Source organism: Neurospora tetrasperma (assembly GCF_000213175.1).
Source record: "Neurospora tetrasperma FGSC 2508 unplaced genomic scaffold NEUTE1scaffold_1, whole genome shotgun sequence".
NCBI lineage: Eukaryota > Fungi > Ascomycota > Sordariomycetes > Sordariales > Sordariaceae > Neurospora > Neurospora tetrasperma.
In genome coordinates this window covers 633,542-648,068 of record NW_009799099.1, presented here as the reverse complement: position 1 = coordinate 648,068, position 14,527 = coordinate 633,542, and the positions used below count along the sequence as shown (strand labels likewise).

Below are 14,527 nucleotides of genomic sequence, written 5' to 3'. Positions count from 1 at the left end.
CGATTCGCTTGCGACCTTGTCCCTGCTTTTTTTTCGCGTTGCAGTCCAGGGAAGACGCGCCAGACGTGATGCGCTAAGCCGGATAAGGGCGGTCGCGTTAAGTGGTTGCTGTGGTTAATGGGCTTGGCAGTACGTACCGGACCCACTTGGTGCTGCTCTTACACGCCAATTCGACTTGTCGAGATTCCAAAAAAGTCACAAAAGCCCAAAGTCCAAGTGAACAATGACGAGTAGAAGAAGCAAAGCATGAGCTATAAGGTGCTACATATTTCAGGACGATGTTATTATTGATCAAATCACCTTCAATGAGATTTCCTTGAACCCAATTCCAATCTGTGCTGCTTGGACACCTATAGTGCCTTAGACCAAAGGGTACATTGCAAGCTCGGTCCTTCTCCCCCGGGCCGCTCTCTCACGCTTTCACCAACGCGCTCCCCTCCTCCTCCTCCTCCTCCTCCTCTTCGCGCCCCAGCAATTGTTTCTTGTTTGAATACTTCCGGACAGAACCCATCTTGCGTGACCCGACACCATCTAAAGACTTTTGTCTTCTCACCATTTTTTATACACACGCCCACTATCGCAAGATTGACCGTGAAAGCATCACCAATGGATCCCCAACCGGCGCAACAGCCCGTCGAGGCCACTCCAAATGGCCATGAAGCTCCAGGACCGGTCGCGCTCACCAAGACTCGTACTGAGAGCTTCTCCGCGAAGTCGGAAAACTCTCAGACTGCCGCAGAGTATGTTATCATACATTGGAGTTACCACACGATACAGTACTAACCATGGTCTAGCTTCATCCGCGACCAAATGCAACTAGAGGCCGACGCGCGCGAAGCTCTTCCATACGTGCGTATCCCTTGTCTTCTCTACCCTTTTCCTTAATGTCAATCCTAACCTCCCACCAGAGCATCGAAACCTGCACCAAGCCTCTCGGTCCCCTCCGCCAGGCCGTCTTCTCCTGTCTGACCTGCAACCCACCACCCGCCGACCCGAAAGCGCCCTACAACGCGGCCGGCATCTGCTACTCCTGCTCCGTCCAGTGTCACGGCGAGCACACTCTTGTCGAGATCTTCGCCAAGCGCAACTTTACCTGCGACTGCGGTACCACACGCTTCCCACCCACGAGCCCGTGCAACCTGCGCATCAATGAGGAGACGGGCACCAAGGGCGACGTGCACTCGGAGGAACCAGATGCCAACAACAAGTACAACCATAACTTCCGGAATCGGTTCTGCGGCTGCGAGTGCGATTATGACCCGTTTGAGCAGAAGGGGACCATGTTTCAATGTCTGGGACTAGGTACGGCAGAAACAGGCGGTTGTGGAGAGGATTGGTACCATCCTGGGTGCATCGTGGGTTTGGGTCCAGATTGGTTTGAGAAGATGGACATCAAGGATAAGCCCAAGTCTGCGGCGCTGAAGATGGAGATCAAGACCGAAAATGGGTCCTTACCTACAATCGCGGAAGACGAGACAACAGAACAGAACGGCGCCCTTGTTGAAGAGGCAGAGGAAGAAGACGAAGACGACGATCCACCTCCACCGCCTGGCTTCCCTGCCGATGACGACTTTGAGGGATTCATCTGCTACAAGTGCGTCGAGGCGTACCCCTGGATCAAGAGATATGCGGGTACTGAAGGATTCCTACCGCCTGTCTATCTGAAGAAGGAGGAGGAGCAAACCACTAGTACCACCTCGGAACTCGAAGTCAACGGCGATTCCTCATCCAAGAAGCGCAAAGCATCTGACGACGATAACGAAGACATCGAGGAATCCCAAGAAAAGAAGCCCAAAACCGATGAAACCGTCCAGTCAACGACTACCGCCATCACTACAACCGAGTCCCTCACAACCAACGGCTCTTCCACCACCACCACCATCAACACAACAACCCTCACCACCATAGACTCCTCCTCCTCCACCACAACCCCCCACCCCAACCCCAACCCCAAACCCTGCCTCCTCTCCTCCCTCCCCCCACCACCTTCCCCCTCCCAAAAGTCCCCCTTCTCCCTCTTCTTCACCACCCCCTCCTTCCGTTCCCTCCTCTGCCACTGCCCCCAATGCTTCCCTCTCCTCATCCCACACCCCCACCTCCTCGAAGAAGAAGACACCTACGAACCCCCCGTTTCCGAAACAACCTCCCCCTCCCATTCTCTACACGGCGGAAGCAGCAGCAAGGGGTCGGGATCGGTTCTCGAAAGAGGCGAGTCGGCCTTACGGAATATCGATCGGGTGCGAGCCATTGAGGGCGTCATGGCGTATAACCACCTCAAAGATAAGTTGAAGCCGTTTTTCAGAGAGTTTGCTGAGAGTGGGAGGGCGGTTAGTGCGGAGGATATCAAGGCGTATTTTGCAAAGTTGAGGGGGGATGAGGAGGTTAGAATGGGTGGTCAAGGAGAGATGCAAGTGGAAGAAGAGGAGGGGGTGGGTGGTGATGGGAGGAAGGAGCAGGATGGGTATTGATTAGGATTTTGATGGAGTTTTTAAGTAATATGTAATGGTCGGATGGTGGTTGATTGATTTATTGACTGATTTATTGATTGATGATACCGAAACACGAGGGCAATGGTGTTTAGGGAGTTTTATGGGTTTGGTTGGTTTGTCTGTCTAGTTCAGTTGACAATGTCTAAGGGGTAGTCACTTTGAGGCACAAGTCAAGTACTGTAGAACATATATGCTGGTATTGCTTGATAGCTACGACATGAGCTCGATAAAAGCCCAAAACCTCCATAAATAAGAACAAATGAAAATCCCTCCCAGACCATCAAAAAGTCTCCCATTTGCAACAAACCACAAACTCCCCAATCGGCACCAAAAACGCCCGCATGTGCTTCCTTCCCAACACCACCCACCCGCCGTTAAACTGAAAGCAAATAAATACCCCCACCTCGCTACCTTGACAACAACTCCATATTAAACACCTCACTTCTGCTGCTCAGAGGCAACCTTCTCCTTCTCCTTCTCCTTCTCCCCCTTCAACCTCATCGTCAACTCGGACGTCCCCTGCGCCCCCGTCCCCGCCGCATTCAAGCTCTTCATGTTCGCCTCACACTTATCCGCCAACACGGCATTGCCCTGGACAGGAGCCTCGACATTCTTCCTCGCCATCTCCTGGCTCTCCACAAACCGGTCCCAATGCGCCGGGTCCATCTCCCTCAGCTTGCGAACCACGTCCTCCTTGTTCTCGATAAACACTGCCACGGCCCCGCGCTCTTCCACCATCTTGGTGTACTCGTCGTCGTCGAGCTCGTCAAACATTTCGTGCAGCAGACGAGCGTGGTTCGGGTCGGCTCCAATCATTTCCACGCCGCAGTTTAACAGCATGTAATGCTCGGGCTTGACAATGCCCGTCAAACCCGAGCGAAACTTGTGGCCGGCACGGAGGACGCGGGCTTCTTCGTCGGCCAGAGCGCGGGAGGACAGAGAAAGGGTGGAGTTGGACCGGACCAGGCCACGGGGCTTGATGCCAAAGGCGGCGGCTTGCGCGGCTTCGGCGTCGTCGGCGTCGTCGCTCCAGATGGAGGCGAATGGGGCAAGGTCGATGGAGGAGATGGAAGTTCCCATGAACTTCTCGGCGTCGTCGTACGGGTAGTTGGTGAAGGAGGAGCCCGAGGAGATGAAGGAGGCGGAGTCGGCGGCGGTGGTGGAGGCAGGAAGTTCCTTGGTGTCGGGAAACTCGTCTTCGAAACGCTTGATGATGCCCTTGAGGGTGTTGTCGATGAAGATGAGACGATGATAGGCGTGGGTATCTTCGTGCGAATCCCTGGCCTTTTGGATGGCAGGCTGTAACCTGGTGCGGATCTTCCTTGCGCTGAGCAGCAGGTGCTTGGAAGTCTCCTTAGCCTTGCCGACGGGGAGGTGAGGCTTAGTTTGCTCATGGCCGGCCTCGCCGTCGCCGACCGACTCGCCAGATAGAATCCTAAACTCTTCGTCGCAGTTATCCAAGCAGCATGCCAAGGCCTTGACGACACCAGTGCCACCAATAACGTAGTCCTCATCCGGCGCAATATCCAGATCATCCTCTGGATCATAGGGCTGAGTGACATCAGCACCAACCAAGCGCTGAAGCACATCGGGGTATTCAGGCTCAGCCGGGAAGTCTGGCAGGCCGCCAGCCATAGAGGCAAAATCGCCAACAGTCGACATGTGTTCACCCATGTTGCGAAGGCAGTAGGCAACGACCTGCTTAGCCATGGCCTTGACAAGATCGCTCGACTGCTCATTAGGAACCTCGATATCCACGGCGACGAGGCTTCGTGAAACCCTCGCGGCAGAGAGTAACGACGCGAACAGCGCAAAGGCGGACTCCTTCGCCTCATCCGTGTTTGCATCCGTCAGTTCCACGATTTGTGGGTTCTCCAAGAAGCTGACATGTGCAAGGCCAGGAATCTCTGGCAGAATCTCGGCAAGGGCGATGACTTGCTCAGGGGTAAGAGCGCAGTCAACGAGGTGTATCCTCTTCAAGGACGGCATCGCGGGCAGATACTTGCGCAATACCGCAACCGCACTGACCTCGGCGTTGAAGAGCGCGTGGTTGTGGGACAGATCGATATATCGTAGCTGGGGTAACTTGACCAGCGTCGGCAACAGCTGGGACAGAGCTGCCGGTGTCAAGTTACAGTCAGCCAAGCTGAGTGCCGACAATGGACAGTTTTCCTGGTCCAACGCCTCCGTAAGCTTGTCAATATGATCCCGCAGGTCATTGCCGCCCAAATCGAGACCATCGCAAGTCGGCGTCGCCAAAAACCTCTTGACATGCGCCAGGCCCTGATCTGTGATGTCGTTGTTTGCAAGAACAATCTTCCTGATGCCGCACTTGAGGACTCCGTCCACGACCAACCCAAGCTGCTCTGTGGTAATTCCAGTTTCACCCAAGCTCAAGAGAGTAAGCGTTGACCCCCCAAGGCGTTCTCCGAGCGATTTTGAAAACAGTTGGCAAAGATCCATATTCTTCTTCGCATCGCTCGCTGTGCGAGCGGTCGGGCTGCTAGGCGGCGGCTGGGGAAAAGGAACCTGAGAGAGATCCAGAACCTTGAGGGTGTGACATAGGTAAACGAATAGGCAGATATGCTTCCAGCCCTCGGCCCCGATCTTGTTATTTTTCAGAATGAGTCTCTCGACAACGCCGCCCTGTGGTGTTAGCCCATCCGGTCCGGTCTGCTGCTTTCGTCGCTTGAACGGGTTCTTCCTGGCAGCCAACAGACCGGCGAGAATAACACGGAGGCCCTCATCGCTCAAACCACAATTGTCCAAAATCACCTCCTTGATCGGGACTACGGCCAGATAATCGCCGAGTGTTACCAGATCGGGTAGCTGCAGCCAATATCCACTGAGGTCCAGCTTTTCCACCACTCCCTTCTCGGGTGCCATGTTTGCGGGGTCCATGAGCTGCTCGGTAATCCTCTTGAGGATTGGCGTCTCGCGTAGTTGACAACAGCGGCGGTATATTCTGACGGGGTTCGTAGTCGGCATCGATTGCGTCCGGCGACTGGAGGACTCGGACTGCTGCTGCTGCTGCGGCTGCAGCTGCGGCTGCGGCGGCGCGGTGCTACCACCGTCATCGGAGGAATCGCTATCGACGTGGATTTCCATCGGAATGGTACCGTTCGCCTCGGCAAGCTTCCTCTTCTTCTCTTTCCTAGCCTTCCTCTCTTCTTCGCTCTTCTTCTTCTTTTCCTTTTTCTTTGTTTCGGCAGCGGCCTTGGCTGCTGCTGCTGCCTCTGCTTCCCTGCTGCTCTCCTCTTTCCTGTTGGTGACCATGATGGTGCCATCTGGCGCTACATGAGTGGTTACCACCTGGGGCTTTGCATTTGACTTTTTCGCTGCGTCGTCTCCGTATCGTGGCATGGGCGCAATCTCGACGTCGACGCAGAAGGCAACTCTCCGAAGTTTAGCCTGGTTTAGACCGTCAATGTCACATCGTTCCCTGTTCTGATCGACATTCAAAATTCTTCGCTCCACCAGGCCGTGATTATGCCCCTTCATTCCGTTGGTGCTCAGTGTTCCGTTCGACGACGATAACCTTCGGAAAATATGGAAGACGCCACCTTGAGCGCGACCAGGCGGGGCTGGGATGTAGGGACCGTCGCCTTCGTGTTTTGTCGCGTGCTGAAGGACAGCGTTCTTAGCAGGATTGACCTTGGGCACGGAGAATTCGGCGTTCTTGGGAGATGCAGGATTTGGTGAAGGCGGACTTTGCGCGGCGCCGTTTGCGGACGAGAGCTTGGATGCGATGTTGGAGAACCACGAATTCCTTCTCTGTGGGGAAACGCCGATTGGCGGCGTCCTTCCTTCGTCCGACCCAGTTCTCGTGAATCCCGGTGCGGCGGGCGATAGTCCTCCTATTGGGATCGGTTTCGCGATTGTGGTGGATGTTGTTGTGGTGGAGGATGTCATGTTTTGGGTGCTCGATGGCGCATTGAGCATGTCTGTCCTGAAGCCATTGGTTGCTGCTGGCGCCGACGCTGGGGCAAATTCTGGAGTCGCAGTGCCGGGAGAAGCAGAGTAGGGAATGTCGAGCGTATTTTGGGATAATGTCTTGACGAGAGAAGCTCTCCTGCCGATCTTGTCTGGTAGACGGGAAGTTTGTGTCAGTTACGGCTTGTTACCAAGGTTCGCGACAAAGGGCCCGAGTTGTTGTAAGCAGGAGGATGTGACGATGCTTGTTGGTTGGTGTTTCCGCGTGGGCCGGGGCATGGAACCCAACCGTGTCGTTCAAGTTATATAATATACGTGAATAAAATATAGAAGAGCAAACCTTTGGGATTCCCGTGTGTCATCCAACTGACGTCTACACCGTGGATGTGCTCCATCTTGGGGAAGGGCTCGGGGCCGACCGTCGACATGTCGTGGGCGAAGTGTGAAATGGAATTAGGTAGACAAAAGTATAGAGAAAAAAAAAATAAAGGGCCAAGGTCAACTTGAGATATTGGAGAAACAGGTGGTTTGGGGACTCGCCCCGAGAAAGATAAATGTAGAAGAAAGAAGGAAGGCCTTGGGACCTGTAACAGGGAAGCGGCGTGGTCAGGCCGTGTCTTGGAAGCCTTGGTGCTTGGTCGAGGATGGTCTCGAGGCTTGATTCCCGTTGCTGCGGTACTAACGTAGCGTCGTACACAGTAAACGTGGGGTGGGTGTGTCTCCGAACGGGAGGGTCCTTGTCCTCTTTTTTTTTTTTTTTTTTCTTCTTCTTCGCAATGGCGCTTGTCTCGTCTTGTCTCGTCTCGCTTGGGCTGATCACTGATCCGTCGATGGTTTTTTTTGCCCGCTCGTTCAGCTGCTGCACGGGTATAACGGGCTGGTCCAGTGAGTGGTGAGTGGTGGGCGGTGGTCGATCTTTAGGTTGGTCCGGGTTAGGTAGGCCCGCCGCCTGCGTGTGGTGGTTCAGGTTGTATGCCGTGTGGATGTGGATGTCTGGGCCCGATGTACCTTGGCACACTCGAGGCACAGTATATGATGTAGAGGCAAGCAGTGTACCTAACTGTACCTATGCTTGTGACTTTGTTGACTTGAGTTGTGCCGCTGAGGCGATGGTCAAGCTCTCGCTTTTCTAATAGAGGAGGAGGAAGCTATTCCACGAAGAAGAAGAAGAAGGAGAGAGAACAATGGAAAGAAAGAAGCCATGGTGTCGGCACAGATCGGATGGAAACTGCCTGGAACTACTGGCATGGAGTCTCTCTTGGAGAGGAACAGCCCGAGACGGCACGGCAGAGAGATGGACATGAGGACCTTTCTCAGGGTAGCAATTCCCCATCAACTAAAAAGAAGACAAGGTTTCGCCGGGACCTTACAAAGCACCCTGCCCAGTGCCCACAGCAGCAGCAGCAGTGTCTCTCCACACGTCCAGCCGTAGGTAGTGTACATGGAGCCCGTAGGTACCTCTACACGGGCAGTAGTGCCGCGATGCCCACTGGCCCACCCCGGCATTGCCCACGGACCAAGTCGTCGTTCGATGCGGAGACCGTTTTTGAAGCTTCAGATGGGGCTACGGGGCAATGTTACAGAACATGGCTTTTCAACCATGATGTAAGTATTCGGAACTCGGTAAGCTGTCCATCAGATAGTGTAGTTCCTGGCTTTTGGCTTTCAGCACGGCCCCTCACTGGCCAACGGGGGGATGGAATGGGGGAGAACCACAGTAGGTCAGGTTGGTGTCTGTCTGCACATGAGAGCCTACAGTAACACCAAAGAATGCACTGATCACATCAGATGCAAGAAGCAGTGTTACTGTCGTCTCCCGCCAAGTGTTGTATGCGACGACCATCATCTGGACGAGCACAAGTACAATCGAGAAACCGAACAATGAAATCGATGGCGAAAGCGTGGTCACCGTCTGTTCTCGGATCAGCCAAGCCGTGGTACTGTATACATCCGTGGTCAGGAAATCCCACATCCCGTTGAGAAAACATTTACCATATTACATACATGCATACATAAGCACACGCCCCAAACCCTTGTAAAAGCGCGCAACATCCGCAAAGAGGAAATGCTGCCAGCGAATGGCGGTTGACAGCTAACAAATGCTTGCATGAAGGACCGAGAAAAAGGGGAAAGCGGCGCATCACAAAAGAACCTCCTCCTCCAAGTCACCAGAGGCGCCACCTTCCGAACCAAAATCCCCACCACGACCGACATGAACATTGATCTCATATGGACTCTTGAAAAGCCGCGATGGAGACTGGCTCGGATATGCCTGGGGCTGGCGCAATGCTGGCGGCCACTGAAATGTCGCTTGCCAAGCCGTTTGCCGGTGGATAAAGCCTTGCAGTCCTGTTCAATAATTCTCGCATTGGAGGTGTCAGTGTCCGGATGCCGACGGGTTGGCACTCTCCCACCCAATTTCTAGTCCTTATCACTTCCTTCCAGTCAGGTTGATCTGTGCCTGTGTAGGTTTCTCGATATATCCAGCCATCCCCCGCTAGAAAGCCCAAAGAACTTTTGACACAAGTTCAGCACATGCATACCTCCCCCACAAAGAGCACACACACACACCGCTGCAGAATTGAAAAAGTAAAGAGAGCGAGTGTTTATAGTGTACATAGTGCATGTCACACGTCAGCAGAGTGTGTCGCCGCGGTCCATCTTCAAGTTAGTGTAGGTTGTGCGAGGTCCGCTATGCAGTCCCTGCGCCCCGTCGGCGACTTGATCAGCAGCCGCACCGGCGCCGCCAGCGTCACAAATTGGATACCTCAAACCCTTGAAATGGATATCAAAAAGATTAAAATGATGGAGCAACGGAGAACCGCTAGACACGACAACAGCCAGACAGACGGCAACAAGTGTCGCTGATTGTACATGGCAAAATCCATAGTATTGATCCAAGTTCCAGCATCATCGCGACTTTTCGCTTTCCTCGTTTTCGCTCTCGCTGATTGCGACTGATACTTTTCTCGCGGGTTGACGTCGGGCATGGAACCGCCAACGTGCTTGGCCGACCGACCAGTTTACAAGGCGGCCACTGCAACCATTGAATTTGCTTTGGTCTTGGCATCAACTCACTTCTCTTCCTCTGCCCGTCATTGATTCGAAATACACTTTTCCACCGGAGCCGTCTCACGGACCACCCTTCGCGAGCCCTCGCCCCTATCATCGGAGACGCCTCCAAGATGGGAATGGGCGCATGGAGACGCAGAGAGAGATCAACCACTCACTTCTTTCTCCAGTTCGTTGGCTTTTTCCATCACCCCAAAAACCATAACTTCGGGTAGCACCACGGCACCACCCATCTCCAGGACCAATCAGTTTAGATTACACTGCATAAAAAGTTGTGCACCAGCACTGCACCGAGAGAAAGGACACCAAAGATGAGCCAAGGAACGTCTTGCCGAGTACGGAGTTCTGTTTCTTCCTTTTTGTGGAAACTGCCACATCTCAATCGTGTCCATCCATCTCGTGAGACCGAAATCCTTCGCTGTGTTTCTGTAACCGAACCGAACTGAACCGATGCCATGTCCTTGTCTTGCCCTATCACGCGAGCTCTGATGTCGACATTTGTCTACAGTGCTACAGTGCCATACACCACCACCACCATGCCAGTAATTTTAGGGAGAACAATGGATGGGAGCGAGTGGGAGCATGACGGGTTCATCACAACTTCTCCAAGCACTTGCTTGTCTCCTGGCTCTCCCGGCCCGGCATCCCACAAGATCCCATCTACATTGTAGTGTAGGGAACAGATTTTTAGGGGTCCTTCTCTTATCTTCTTATACCCTGGGGGAATTGAGATGTTGACGGGCGAAACCTCCGGCTCGGCCCAATCTCTGCGACATCACCAAAACCAAAAATAAAATAAAAAATAAGATGAACGACGACAGCCCGTCACCTTCTCCTACGAAAGCACAAGTTTCCCCCTGGTAAGATGACCAGTGACTTCATCAAATCTCTGACATGATGTGCTCGTCTGTACAATACTTCTCGTCAATGGTTTCTTCATCGTGGTGGTTCCTGAATTGGCAAACACCTCTCCCACTTTCCCAGATGCTGCAATACCCTCGGGGAGTTTAACAGGCATCTCAGGGGCAACTTATCAAGGTCCAGACACGCCTAAAAAGATCGATGCCAAGGACAAGAGCAAATAGCTGGAATTTTGTAAACCCACCAACACTCCGAAATCGCAAGCATGAACCACGTGAATATCCAACAGCAGCAACAACAACGACTTTCTCCCTCGTTCCCAACTAGTGTACCCGTCAATGGCGACATGGCAATCTTCGAGGCCTAGACCCGGCCCTACATTCTCTGGAAGCCAGACATACTTCAGACATCTGGTCTACACTACACTAGTATAGTTCGTCATTGTCTTTTCCTCGAACAATTCGAGCACACATCGGAGACACATGTCCGATAGGGGGGGCAAAATATCAAATCTCAACTTCTTCTTGGCTATACCGCTAGGACTTGGGGACCGTACCGAGATGCGCTTCGTCCCGCCACTAAAGTCTAGCATTCACAACGTTTACTGATGATTTCTCTCTAAAATCAATCTGTCGGCAGTAGTGTATGTATGACCTCATGACGCATCGTTAACGCTACGCTACGCTACATTGTAGTACCATCGCATGAGTTCTCAAATCTCGAATTGAGCAGACTCACTTCCATCCATATTACACACTATAGACAGGCACGAAACATTGAACCTTTATGAAATCCATCCCCCGCAGCCAAGCCAGCACAGGGCACATATGTACACACTTATCAAGTTCGTTGTATACTCCGATAGACGACGCCGTTTGGAGACATTCATTATAATTAACTCCGGCCCTTTACAATTGGGGAGATTTTCGCAAACGCTGCCCAGCAAACTAACTACCTAGCTAGTTTCTGGCTTCTCAACTACCAAGTGTAAGCGCTTGACCGAGAGACAGACAGATAGAAGATGATTTATCAGCCAGAACTCTGGAATATTCCTGATGATGTGAAGACGCTACTACTCAACTGAATATAAACCATCATCAGTTGTCATCAGATCAGATCTTCAACACTATTGTTGTCTAGTGATTAGTGTAGTGTAGTGTAGTGACTGTCTCATCTCATCTCATCATTTCAGGCAGCGGCGGGCAGCCATCCATCCAGCTGAGCCTAGCTCTGATTTTCATGAGATCTTTGGGAAATGAAAACATAACTGGACTTTGTTGATGCAGTCGAACTGTACCCTTTTTTTTCCCTGTACTGTAACCTTCTACCGTTGTTCCCTCATGCTTTCACATTGCTCGTCTATCTCCAAATCCAGGTGAGAACACCATATGATCTCTTCATGTTAATTGAAGTTTAGGTAGGTAAATACCTCTTTTAACGCAGGCATCAATAAAGCAGGGTTAAAGGTGTAAAGAAGAAGCATGAAAGAAGCATGTGTGCATGGTTGATCAACGCCCTTACTTACTTACCTGGTCTTCAATTCCGAGATCAAGATCATACACTACACCACGGGCAACCACAACCTCAACCACACCACATGACCAGCTGACCGTTTTAAAGTTTCAAGGTTCACCCAGTAACAGACAACCCGCAAGGTGATCGTTCACCTTTGTCACATCACTGGTCGGTCACCTTCACCATACTACACACCTTCACCACACCTCTCACCATTTCACCAACAGGCACGGAAAGGTAAAGAAGGCAGGGAATTCCCCGTCGTCGCTGAGATTACCTTTACCTTTGTCTGCCCATCTGTCTGTAGTGTATGTCTACCTACCCTCCTGTTCGAGCTATCACACCATCAAAGTCTCAACCTTCCAAGTCCCACTCGCATCAAGTCAGTGTCACAGTCCTGTCATTTCCATCCATCCATCCCCATCTCCATCCCCATCATGAAAGCCGGCATTATCCGGCATTGTATGTGTTTGGGCCGGCATGCTTTTTCACCATGAGAAAAAAAAAAAAAAAAGTTCGAGTTCTGAAACCTAGTAGAATACAAGCTAGCTAGCCGCTGATCCCCCGCATCTGTCTCGTCTCGGTATTTCGCGGGTTGTGTTTTGTGTGTTTTGAACGATACCGGTTTGTAGTACCTACCCCCTCCGAGTAGTAAGACACATGCCAAACCAAACCAAACCCCATCCATCCATCTTGAATGCCGCGATCAATGGAACTTGAAAAATATGAAAAAGTTACAAATGGGGAGGGAAGGGGGAGGCAAAAACAGAGTTTGTCCAGTTTGTCCAATTAGACAGACTTAAACCTCTACTCATCTTAATCCCGTCATCGATAAGAACACTCATCAACTTGAATTGTTTGTTAAAACGCCGGGACAAGTTGGCTAGAAGGTCTCGGACTAACAGACGACGAAACCTGTATCGAATTATAGTATACATGTAGTACACAGTAGCAGCCTACCATGAACCGTGAGGGGTCAATGACTCGTGAGATTCGTAAAGTTGATCTTCATCCCCAAGCAAATGACATTGCTTGGCGGTGGAAGTGAGAGAGGATGGATGGCTTACATGAATCGTGTTTCACGAGAATTTGCCGCCGCTCTGCACCGGTTTTGGCGATTTTGGAAAGGTAATCAATCACAAGAAAAGATGGACAGCGTCGAGTCTCATATGAAAAAGGAAGATCAGATTACGATTGAGGTATCACATGAACGAAACGCCGGGTAATGCTTTTTGCTCAAGACAGAAGAAAGTTGATTGGCTTTTAAATGAACCCTTTTGAGAGACCATGTCATCCCCATGACCCAGATGATTTCGCACCCATGCGCATCGAATGAACAGAACCTGTTTCCTCCCAAAAGGTTGTTCAACCCCTAGCAAAGTCCATAACAACTTCCAATTTACTCCGAGCGGAGAGCGGCAATGCGCTCCTGGACACCAGCAGCGCGCTGCTCGCGGGTGAGCTTGGACTTCTTGTACTTGAGGGACTCGGCCTTCCACTCCTCCTTGGTCTTCTGGGGAGCCTCGGACTCGGCCTTCTTGAAGGGGTCCTCGCGGATGGCGGCGTGGGCCTCAGCGTAGAGGTCCTCAAGGCCATCAGCCTCAAGGTCGTCCTCAATGTAGCGGTTGAACTGGGACTTGTAGCGCTCCTCATCGTCGTCGGCGAGGGTCTCCATGTACTCAGCGACGTGACCGCCGAAGATGTACTTCTTGAGGGTCTCGGCATCGAGCTCCTCGGACTCCATGTCGAAACCGGGGAAACGGTTCTCGGAGTGGGGGATGAAGATACCGCCGTCGGAGGCACCCTTCATGGCACCGAAGACACGGGCACCGGTAGAGGTGCGGGCAAGACCGACATCAAGGAAGGCCTTGAAGGGGCGGCGCTCGCCATCGTCAGTCTCGGCGGCCTCGGTGAGCTTGTACTCACCGTCAGCCTCCTCAACACCCTTGAAGGTCTCGTCGAGGCCGAGCTTCTTGAGGACACGGCGGGCGAGGAGGAGACCGGTGGCGTAGGCAGCAGCCCAGTTGGTGAGACCGTGCTCAATGCCGTAGGCCTTGAGCTCGTGGGAGTAGGCGGCGGCGAAGACCTTGTCGCCGGTGATCTCGGAGCTCACAATCTGGAGGATGATGTCGCGGTTGGTGAAGCGGACAACCAGGCGGTACTTGGGAGCATTGTACTTGTTCTTGGCCTGGGTGATGAGGCGCTTGCGGGCATAGTAGTCGGTCTTGCCCTCTCTTCTGCGCTTGTACTTGGTCTGGAAGCGACTGTTTGGCGGATTGAGTGTTAGCGGACCCCGAGTTCCTATTGATTTTCTCGGATTTTCAAAAAAGGACACCTGCTTACCTGTAGTACGCGCTGTTCTTGACAAGCTTGTGGAAGGCCTGACAATCAAAATCCCCGAGTCAGCAATTATCGCTTCAGAATATTTCCTCCTCTCCGAAGCATCTTGCGTTGACTCTCTTTCTCCTCAATTTTCCCCAAGTTTCCCTCTGGGAATGGTGTGTGATTTGAACGTAGCCGCTGGTCGCTCATTGCTGAACGACCGCGACGCACGCCGTAGGTCGTCAACTTACCATTTTGACTACTTTTGCTGGGTGCACTCAACAAACGGTCTTGAGACGGGCTGGGTTGTCAGAAGGGAAATTTCGAGATCGCGA

The 14,527-nt window shown here is 52.4% G+C and overlaps 4 protein-coding genes across 4 annotated transcripts; 2 read left to right on the top strand and 2 right to left on the bottom strand.

The window, feature by feature from the left end:
- Positions 1-606: 606 nt before the first annotated feature.
- Positions 607-2,540, top strand: NEUTE1DRAFT_143697 (uncharacterized protein; the record flags this gene model as incomplete). The annotated part of the gene is made up of 3 exons (XM_009849264.1): positions 607-740; positions 795-849; positions 909-2,540. 3 exons carry the CDS (start codon positions 607-609, stop codon positions 2,466-2,468), a joined length of 1,749 nt encoding a protein of 582 aa, XP_009847566.1.
- A 128-nt stretch (positions 2,541-2,668) lies between these two features.
- Positions 2,669-6,850, bottom strand: NEUTE1DRAFT_56383 (uncharacterized protein; the record flags this gene model as incomplete). The annotated part of the gene is made up of 2 exons (XM_009848916.1): positions 2,669-6,574; positions 6,763-6,850. 2 exons carry the CDS (start codon positions 6,848-6,850, stop codon positions 2,928-2,930), a joined length of 3,735 nt encoding a protein of 1,244 aa, XP_009847218.1.
- A 348-nt stretch (positions 6,851-7,198) lies between these two features.
- Positions 7,199-8,307, top strand: NEUTE1DRAFT_106885 (uncharacterized protein; the record flags this gene model as incomplete). The annotated part of the gene is made up of 3 exons (XM_009849263.1): positions 7,199-7,307; positions 7,516-8,027; positions 8,092-8,307. The coding sequence occupies 3 exons, from the start codon at positions 7,199-7,201 to the stop codon at positions 8,305-8,307; spliced, it is 837 nt and encodes a 278-aa protein (XP_009847565.1).
- Positions 8,308-13,080: 4,773 nt separating this feature from the next.
- On the bottom strand, positions 13,081-14,503 carry NEUTE1DRAFT_75066 (uncharacterized protein; the record flags this gene model as incomplete). Its single annotated transcript, XM_009849262.1, has 3 exons — positions 13,081-14,134; positions 14,214-14,251; positions 14,444-14,503. 3 exons carry the CDS (start codon positions 14,444-14,446, stop codon positions 13,270-13,272), a joined length of 906 nt encoding a protein of 301 aa, XP_009847564.1.
- Between the last annotated feature and the right edge of the window lie 24 nt (positions 14,504-14,527).